The sequence below is a fragment of the Bubalus kerabau genome, chromosome 20, assembly GCF_029407905.1.
Source record: "Bubalus kerabau isolate K-KA32 ecotype Philippines breed swamp buffalo chromosome 20, PCC_UOA_SB_1v2, whole genome shotgun sequence".
NCBI lineage: Eukaryota > Metazoa > Chordata > Mammalia > Artiodactyla > Bovidae > Bubalus > Bubalus kerabau.
Genome location: NC_073643.1, coordinates 9069163 through 9079075, shown reverse-complemented (window position 1 = coordinate 9079075; position 9913 = coordinate 9069163). Strand labels below are relative to the sequence as shown.

Sequence of the window (9913 nt, the reverse complement as noted above, 5' to 3'; positions counted from 1 at the left end):
GCCAGCCCCTGCCCCTGCCCCCGGGGGTAAACCTCTCCCTATGGGAAATGGGTTCCTGCAGAGACTGTGAGTTCTGTCATTGCCATACGCTTCCTCCACATCTGTGCCTGGCATCGGCTGCTTTTAGTAGGCCTTTCATATATATTTTAGACTCTGAAAAGTATTTCTCTCTCCAAGTTTGATTGAAAATGGAGTTTGTGGGGGTTTTTCATTCTTCTTGCTGATATTTTATAATTTCCCAGAGAGGACGAAAATGCAGATTTCTGCAACTCTGTTCATACCAAAAGTCATAATGAAGTCATTTTTGACCCAAAGACCACCCACTAATTTCTGGAACTACGAGGCAAGTCAATCAATCTTTGAACTCTGTCACACAAAGTTTTATTAGAAACATATTGGGGATTTTGGAGAGCAGGCTGATGAACTTTGTGTAGTGAAATAGAAACTTGAGTTGCCAGCATAGAGTACTTAATTAAGAGATAAGGAAATCCACTCATTCACTAAAAAAATAATTGATCAACTGCTCTGTGCTGGGCATTTTACTAAGCAGTTAGGTGATGATATTGTTGGTGGAGCTGGTTTACTTCATTATTAAAATGTTGTTTCCCCTGAACTCAATTGCTTGGGGATAATAAAACCAACCTTATCTACTTAAAGAGAAGGCTGAAATGAGTTTCAAAAATAGTTAGTGGAGTTCTGATATGCTGAAAGGGGAATTTGAAGCCATTAGAAGCTTTTAAGGAGTAAAGTATTTTTTAAAAAATTTTATTGAAATGTAGTTGATTTGAAATGTTGTCTTAGTTTCGGGTGTACAGCAAAGTGATTCAGTTATACATATATATCTATTCTTTTTCTGATGCTTTTCCATTACAGGTTATTACAGGATATTGAACATAGTTGCCTATGCTATAGACTAGGTCCTTGTTGGTTATCTATTTTATATATAGCAGTGTGTGTATTTTAATCCCAAACTCTTAATTTATCCCTCGCCCTTCCCTTCCCCCTTTGTTAACCATAAGTTTGTTTTCTACATCTGTCAGTCTATTCCTGTTTTGTAAATAAGTTCATTTGTATCTTTTTAGATTCCACATGTGAGTAACATCATATGATATTTGTCTTTCTCTGTCTGATCTACTTAGTAAAATAATCTCTAGTTCCATCCATGTTGCTGCCAATGGCATTAGTTGATTCTTTTTATGGCTAATATTCTATTATGTGTGTATATATATGTATATACACTACATCGTCATCCATTTGTCTGTAGCACGTAAGTTGCTTCCATCTCTTGGCTATTGTGAATGGTGCTGCTATGAACATTCGGCTGCATGTGTCTTTTTGAGTGGGAGTTTTCTCCAGGTATATGCCCAGGATTGGGATTGCTAGATTATGGCAGCTCTATTATTCATTTTTTGAGGAACCTCCATACAGTTTTTCACAGCGGCTGCACCAATTTACATTACCACCGATGGTGTAGGAGGGTTCCCTTTTCTCCACACTCTCTCTAGCGTTCTTTTTTCCCCATTTTTGTTGTTGGTGGTGGTGGTCATACCACTTGGCTTGTGGGATCTTAGTTCCCCGACCAGGTCTGGGCATTTTAAGCAGTGAAGGTGAAAGTCCTAACCACTGGACCATAAGGGAACTCCCTCCAGCATTTACTATTTACAGACTTTTTGATAATGGCCATTCAGGAGTGAAGCATCATGACCCCAGAAATGAATGGAACTTGTGTCTGGTTCATTTGAATCCAGGAAGCCACAGACCAGTGCAGAATACAGGACCTCATGGCCAAGGGTAGAGTTGAGCTGTTACCATAACAGAAAGAGAGTGGTGTGGGGATGATGGCTCAGGGTTTGAGGCAGGTGAATTATGACAGCAGAGGCGAGGTTGACTCAGGGAAGCACATGAACCAAGAGTCAAATGGGGTTGCTAGCCAGAGGGTGATGAATGGACAGCCTGCTGCAAACTCTATGCACCCTCATTTTCCCACACCTGGGGTCACTCCTATTTATCTTAGGCGATGATCCAGAATTCCCACTTTGGACTTGAGTTCCTGGGAGCAGACTCTGAGACTCTGAGATGAGCATACAGGAGATTTACTGGGGAGGCCTCTTGGGAACAACATCTGTAAGGGCATGAAGGAAGCAGCGCTGGGCATACCACAATGTAGTGGCAACAGAGGCTCAGCTAATCTTACGGGCAGCTCTGTGGTTGGAATGGCCTATCAGCATGTCCCAATTGAAAGCAAGGGAGCAAGTGTTTCTTTCCCTCCAAGACTCAGGCACTGGAGGTGAGCTGCTCCCCTGGGAGGACAGTCCTGAAGAGACCAGCCGAGACCCCCAAGTGTCAGCACTCCTGGAGCGGATGGGGTGAGTACTCATTCAGCACAGGGTGTGTGGACAGCACCCCACAACCCCAACAGTCTCCTCCAGCCTGATGCAGAATGGCCACTGTCCCAGGAGCTCAAAACTGCCGCCAAAAATGAGGTCCCTAAGTTTTCCTTTGTCTCAGCTTTTCCTCTTTTGGTCCTCTCCGCACCCAACCCCTCTTCACTTTAACTACAAAAACCTGCTCACCCCTCCCTGACCACAAGGGGCAGTCTTGACACAGCATCTGCCTTTTCATGTGCAATTTCACCAGCTTAGAATGTCCTTCCTCCCTTCCATTCACCAAAATCAGGCTCCTGTTATAAGGCCAACTTCAAAAGCTAGTCAAAGTTTGACATTTGACATTGATTCCTTCTTCGTCTGGGGTCCTGAAGCATTTTGTTTGTGACTCTGTTATTGTGTCTGTCCTGCTTGCTTCGTAGTTGATCTTGTACTTGTGTATTCCCGTCTCAAGTTACAATCTATACATGCAGAGCCCACTCCTTTATCCCATCCTCCTCTCCATCACCTACCATCCCGCGTGGTACAAGACAGACTCCCAACAAATCAGAAATCATTGCATAAAATGTCCCAGAGTGTTACAAGAGTTTCTTATGAAAAATCTCCGTAAAGGTCTAGACATCACCCAGCATTCTTCCTTCTCTCGGGAAGCAGGTGACATTTTTTTATTTAATAGAGTTTGAGTGCCTATTATGGACAGATACTGATAGGGCTATTTCTTATTATTCTTTTTGTTGTTGTTGAGGTAAAATTCACACACTATAAAACCAATCATTTAAAACTGTACCTGACATTCAGGACTTCTCTGGACATCCAGAGGTTAAAACTCCATGCTTCCACTGCAGGGGATTTGATCCAAAGATTTGATCCTTTGTCAGGGAACTAAGCAGAGAATGCAATGGCACCCCACTCCAGTACTCTTGCCTGGAAAATCCCATAGATAGAGGAGGCTGGTAGGCTACAGTCCATGGGGTCGCTAAGAGTCTGACACAACTGAACAACTTCACTTTCACTTTTCACTTTTATGCATTGGAGAAGGAAATGGCAACCCACTCCAGTGTTCTTGCCTGGAGAATCCCAGGGACGGCAGAGCCTGGTGGGCTGCCATCTATGGGGTCGCACAGAGTCGGACACAACTGAAGCGACTTAGCAGCAGCAGCAGGGAACTAAGATCTCACATGCTGCATAGTGTGATCAAAAAATAAAAATAAATCAAAAAAATTTTTAATGTACAATTCTTTTTTATTTTAATTGGAGGCTAATTACTTTACAATATTGTGTTGGTTTTGCCATACATCAACATGAATCCGTCATGGGTGTACACATGTTCCCCATCCTGAACCCCACTCCCACCTCCCTCCCCGTACCATCCCTCTGGGTCATCCCAGTGCACCAGCCCCAATCACCCTGTATCATGTATCAAACCTGGACTGGAGATTCATTTCATATATGATATTATACATGTTTCAATGCCATTCTCCCAAATCATCCCCCCCCCCCCACAGAGTCCAAAAGACTGTTCTATACATCTGTGTCTCTTTTGCTGTCTCGGATACAGGGTTATCATTACCGTCTTTCTAAATTCCATATATATGCGTTAGTATACTGTATTGGTGTTTTTCTTACTGGCTTACTTCACTCTGTATAATTGGCTCCAGTTTCATCCACCTCATTAGAACTGATTCAAATGTATTCTTTTTAATGGCTGAGTAATACTCCATTGTGTATATGTACCACAGCTTTCTTATCCATTCATCTGCTGATGGACATCTAGGTTGCTTCCATGTCCTGGCTATTATAAACAGTGCTGCAATGAACATTGGGGTACATGTGTCTCTTTCAATCGTGGTTTCCTCGGTGTGTATGCCCAGCAGTGGGATTGCTGGATCATAAGGCAGTTCTATTTCCAGTTTTTTAAGGAATCTCCACACTGTTCTCCATAGTGGCTGTACTAGTTTGCATTCCCACCAACAGTGTAAGAGGGTTCCCTTTTCTCCACACCCTCTCCAGCATTTATTACTTGTAGACTTTTGGATCGCAGCCATTCTGACTGGTGCGAAATGGTACCTCGTTGTGGTTTTGATTTGCATTTCTCTGATAATGAGTGATGTTGAGCATCTTTTCATGTGTTTGTTAGCCATCTGTATGTCTTCTTTGGAGAGATGTCTAGTTCTTTGGCCCATTTTTTGGTTGGGTCGTTTATTTTTCTGGAGTTGAGCTGCAGGAGTTGCTTGTATATTTTTGAGATTAGTTGTTTATCAGTTGCTTCATTTGCTATTATTTTCTCCCATTCTGAAGGTGGTCTTTTCACCTTGCTTATAGTTTCCTTTGTTGTGCAGAAGCCTTTAAGTTTTATTAGGTCCCATTTGTTTATTTTTGCTTTTATTTCCAGTATTCTGGGAGGTGGGTCGTAGAGGATCATGCTGTGATGCATGTTGGAGAGTGTTTAATGTACAATTCAGTGGCATTTAGTACATTCACAATGCTGTGCAGCCATAACTTCTATCTTATTCCAAAACAATGACACCATCTGAAAAGCAAACCTCTTTCTTTTGTTCTTAAAGAAATTACACCTAGTCTGTGACTCATTTGAAAAGACCCTGATGCTGGGAAAGATTGAGGGCAGGAGGAGAAAGGGACAACAGAGGATGAGATGGTTGGATGGCATCACTGACTCGATGGACATGAGTTTGAGTGAACTCCGGGAGTTGGTGGTGGACAGGGAGGCCTGGTGTGCTGTGGTCCATGGGGTTGCAAAGAGTTGGACACAAATGAGCAACTGAACTGAAATGAACTGTGTTCCCCAGAAGCTAGACATGGTGCAGCAAGAGAAGAATGGTCCTAATGAAAACATACAGTTAAACTCACCTAATTTTTTTTTAATTTAAATTTTTAAATTTTAATTAGAGGCTAATTACTTTACAATATTGTGTTGGTTTTGCCATACATCAACATGAATCCGCCACAGGTGTACACGTGTTCCCCATCCTGAACCCCACTCCCACCTCTCTCCCTGTATCATCCCTCTGGGTCATCCCACTGCACCAGCCCCAAGCATCCTGTATCCTGCATGGAACCTGGACTGGTGATTCGTTTCTTGTATGATATTTACATGTTTCAATGCCATTCTCCCAAATCATCCCACCCTCTCCCTCTCCCAGAGTCCAAAAGACTGTTTGTTCTATACATCTGTGTCTCTTTTGCTGTCTTGCATACAGGGTTATCATTACCATCTTTCTAAATTCCATATATATGCGTTAGTATACTGTATTGGTGTTTTTCTTTCTGGCTTACTTCACTCTGTATAATAGGTTCCAGTTTCATCCACCTCATTAGAACTGATTCAAATGCATTCTTTTTAATGGCTGAGTAAAACTCCATTGTGTATATGTACCACAGCTTTCTTATCCATTCGTCTGCTGATGGACATCTAGGTTGCTTCCATGTCCTGGCTATTATAAACAGTGCTGTGATGAACACTGGGGTACACGTGTCTCTTTCAATTCTGTAAACCCACCTTAAAAAGGGTTTCTGTCACAAGAGGCACACGTAGGACAGCTCTTATTCTTTGCAGAATCAACATCAAGAGATTTTGGAAGTATAATTTTTTGGTTCTTAGGTAGCTGGTGATTGTTGGTCCTGGCACCCTTTAAAAAAAAAAAAAAGCAAAACCAAACTTTGTGTAGAAATCAAGCTGGGGTTTCTATGTTTGCTACTGAAGGGGAAGGAACTTTCTTTCCAGTGAGCTGAGAGGGTTATGTTTGGGTATCACTAGAGGTTCTAAATTCCCATCCTGAGGGGACAGCTCCCAACTTTGGAGCAAGGGAGGCCCTGAGGTCCTGGAGATGATAGGTGACCCCATCCTCGGGTGGGGTGCAGGAGCTGTGTGGTCTGCAGCTTCAGTGAGCATTAGAGTAATGGACACTAAAGGGACAGTAAAACCCCGGTGGTTCAGTTCCGTTCAGTTCAGTTCAGTCGCTCAGTTGAGTCCGACTTTTCGTGACCCCATGAATCGCAGCATGCCAGGCCTCCCTGTCCATCACCAACTCCCGGAGTTCGCTCAGACTCATGTCCAGCAAGTCGGTGATGCCATCCAGCCATCTCCTCTGTCGTCCCCTTCTCCTCCTGCCCCCAATCCCTCTCAGCATCAGAGTCTTTAGTCTCTGTCTTTTGGTGTCCTTACATTTCTATCTCCTACTGATTAAATGAATGAAACTTCAAGCTCTAAGAGGAAAGGGGAGGCAGCCACTGACTGGGAAGTTCAAAACACACTTTATGACCAAGGAACATAGATACTTTGAGTAGTCATCTTTTTTTTCAATCACTCTGAACTCTATTCTGCTTTACAGATAAGAGGAAACCAAGGCTAAGAGAGGAAAGTAATGGCTCAGACGCACAAGGAAACACAGAAGTATAATTTGCAGACCCTGCCGTGTCATGTGGGGTTTTCTAAGGACTGCCCCGGGACCCCTCCTGTCCCCACTCCTCATCCACTCTCATCCCCAAGCACTTATGTGACAATGAGTAGTGACTCCTTTCTCCATCCCAAGTGGTTATCTTAACACTGAAGCCTTTAATTCTTCCTCTCGGGAACGTGGATCTCTTCTATAACATGTAGCAAAGATGATCAAGCCAGACAACAGGAACATTAGCGGCTCAGATGCTCATCCCCAGTGGGAGACCAAACATACACATAACCAGGAAAAACAATACACAGGTTTATTTGTTGTCTTTTATTGTATTTCTAGAAAGGCAATATCAACTTACCCTGTTAAAATCACCTTCGGAAAATAAATTTTCTGGAAATGCATTCTTTATAAATGGAAAGCATGCAATAATGAGTAAGTTTACAGAAGCATTTTAAACTGGTTAGCTCAGGTAATAGTTTGCAAAATAGGTTTTGTTTTTGGAGCAATTACAGATATCCTTAGACTTTGTAAGTCTTAATTCTGATTAAGGCTGTAAGAACAGAGAGTTCTTTTAATGATTAATTACATAATTAAAATGACTTGTAAGAAGTGACTGATTGAAATTTTGAATCATCCAAAAGTTAAAAAGCAGGGCCAATATTTTAAAAGATGACACTTTTCACAATTCCGAATTTTTTGGAAGTCATTTTTATGCCATATCAGCATTAACTTTTAGTGGACTATTTTTGCCTTACTTTATGGCAGGCACTTTGAAATGATTAAGGAAGCATTGTCTTCTTACTTGATTAGTCCTTGTTATTTTTTGGTTTTGAAGGAAATGTTTGTAAATGAGTAAAAGACCCCAGATAAATGTATCTGGGCCTATGTATTATTTCTTAAATGTGAATACTCATGTATTAATGAAAATAAAACACACCACAAGCATATGAAACTGTGTTTGAATTTCCACAAGTTACATTTAGATTTGTTAATGCCTTGCATTTCTTGTTTAGGAATCAGACCATTCTAATGCCTTCTTAAGCTTATAGTTGTTATCAGCATTGGAAGTTTGGCTTTCATTAATAAATAATCCTTCACAATAAAAGAATCCAGATCTAATTTCATTCCTTTACTACTTGTTTCTGCAGACACCTGGCTTCATGGCGTACACTGTGCTTCAGATATATATGATTAGGAAAACACTGGGACAGTGTGCCCAAGGTTTTCTATATTGTTTCACAGAAGCTAGTAGCAGTTTAAAGGCCTCATTTTCACAGCAAGAATTAGCGCTTTACTCCCCCAGTCAATTCTCTACAAACCCCTCCAGAGAATCCCATGAGTTCAGGTTGGAAGGGAATGGTCTTCCCGTTCCCAAATCACCTCTCTCCTCACTGAAGCATGCTCAGAAGCCTCCTCAGGTTTACTCATTCCTGCAGGAAAGCCTGGCACAGCAAAGAAGGATGCCTTGGTCCAGGTGAACTCTGGTCACACTGAACTTGTACTTGGCAGGAAGAAAACGTGACTGCCGGGTGAGAAGCCCTACTTTTTGCAGTGGATATAATTCTTCTCCCCTGTACTTGTTCACAAAACTGTCACTTAGATACAATTTTAAATAAGCTCTCAACTTGGGAAGCTTATTAACTGTTTCTTGCGTTTTCAGTTTTTACAGAGCATCGCGGAGGTCATGGTCCACCGTGGACTGCGTGTAAGATGAGCTGGGGGTGTCAGTGTACATTGGGAGGAGTCGACAGTATTGGCAGAGCACCAGAGTGCCCCGGCAGGTTTTGAAGAGCTGTACGATGTACTTGCGAAATTTCTCCCCCAGGAAGAAGTAGATGACAGGATTGAGGCAGCAGTGAACAAAAGCCAGGGTCTCTGTGGTCTGGATGGCATAGTCCAGGTGTCGCTCAAAGGTGCAGTCCTGAAGGACCTCCAGCTCCACCAGGGTCTCCAGGAAGAGCACCACATTGTAAGGGGTCCAGAACCCCAGGAAGAGGACCACCACAGCAAAGATCATCTTCACTGCCTTGTTCTTCTTCTCATTCTTGCAGTGCTGCAAGGTCCTAATGATCATGGAGTAGCAGAACAGCATGATTCCCAAAGGGATCACCAGCCCTAGAATGTTGATCTCCAGGGAGCTCAGGACCTTCCACCGAGTGGAGTTGAAAGAGTACTTGGTTTTGCAGTAGGTGTGGTTGCGCTCAGTATAACACGTGCTGAACAGGAGGCCTGGGAGGGAGGCGAGCACAGCCACTGACCATGTGGCCACACTGGTGATGACCCCGTAAGTCAAGGTCCTGGCTCTCAGGGAGAAGATGGCGTGCACGATGGCCAGGTACCTGTCGATGCTCATGAGTGTGATGAAGAAGATGCCGCTGTAGAAGCCCACCAGGTATATCCAAGAAATCAGCTTGCAGAGGCCAAGCCCAAACACCCACTGGTCTGCAGCATAGTAGCCCCAGAAGGGCAGGGAGAGCACGAAGAGCAGGTCTGAGATGGCGAGGTTGAGCAGGTACACGTCAGTCATGGACTTGAGCCGCTTGTACTTGAACAGGACCAAGACCACCACGGAGTTTCCAAGCAGACCAAAGAGAAAGACCAAGGAGTAGAGTGGGGGCAGGAAGAGCTCCCCAAATGCCCGGATGCCGTCCTTGTTGCAAGGCTTGGGGAGGTTTTCATAGAGATAATAACTGTTATAGATGCTTTCATCCACCGTGGTGTCTGCTATATCCGTGGGGTTCATTTTCAGATTTACAGGCTCCTCAAGGCAGCTCTGAGCCCAGCCAGAAGAACCTAATGAGGGGAGGAGCCAACAGATTTCTATCAGAACAGAAACAAATCAGAACGGTGCTGTGTGCAGAGCACAGCTGCTTTGCCCAGATCATCAGATACTCATCCCAAGCTCCCGGCACTGAGGGGCTCAGGTCCTTGAACTGAAGAGCAGTCAGCCACAGTGCAGGAATCCTGCCCTTTAGCGGCAGACAGACACCAAACTCCAGCGCTGCCACTCTTCCTGCCCCTCTGCTGGGAGCTCTGGTTCTCCCATTTGTAAGCAGGACAAGTAAAACCTTCTTTCAATGAGCTGTTTTTCAAGGATGTATTTCTGAAAGCTAGTCTGGC

General features: G+C 43.5%; 1 protein-coding gene and 1 non-coding gene across 2 annotated transcripts; one reads left to right on the top strand and one right to left on the bottom strand.

Moving 5' to 3' along the window:
- The first annotated feature begins 5904 nt into the window (after positions 1–5904).
- Positions 5905–6034, top strand: LOC129635621 (U11 spliceosomal RNA). Its single transcript, XR_008706385.1, has one exon. It is a non-coding gene; the product is annotated as a U11 spliceosomal RNA (small nuclear RNA).
- A 1081-nt stretch (positions 6035–7115) lies between these two features.
- Positions 7116–9536, bottom strand: CCR4 (C-C motif chemokine receptor 4). The gene has a single exon (XM_055557805.1). It carries the CDS (start codon positions 9534–9536, stop codon positions 8457–8459), a length of 1080 nt encoding a protein of 359 aa, XP_055413780.1. The 3' UTR covers positions 7116–8456.
- Between the last annotated feature and the right edge of the window lie 377 nt (positions 9537–9913).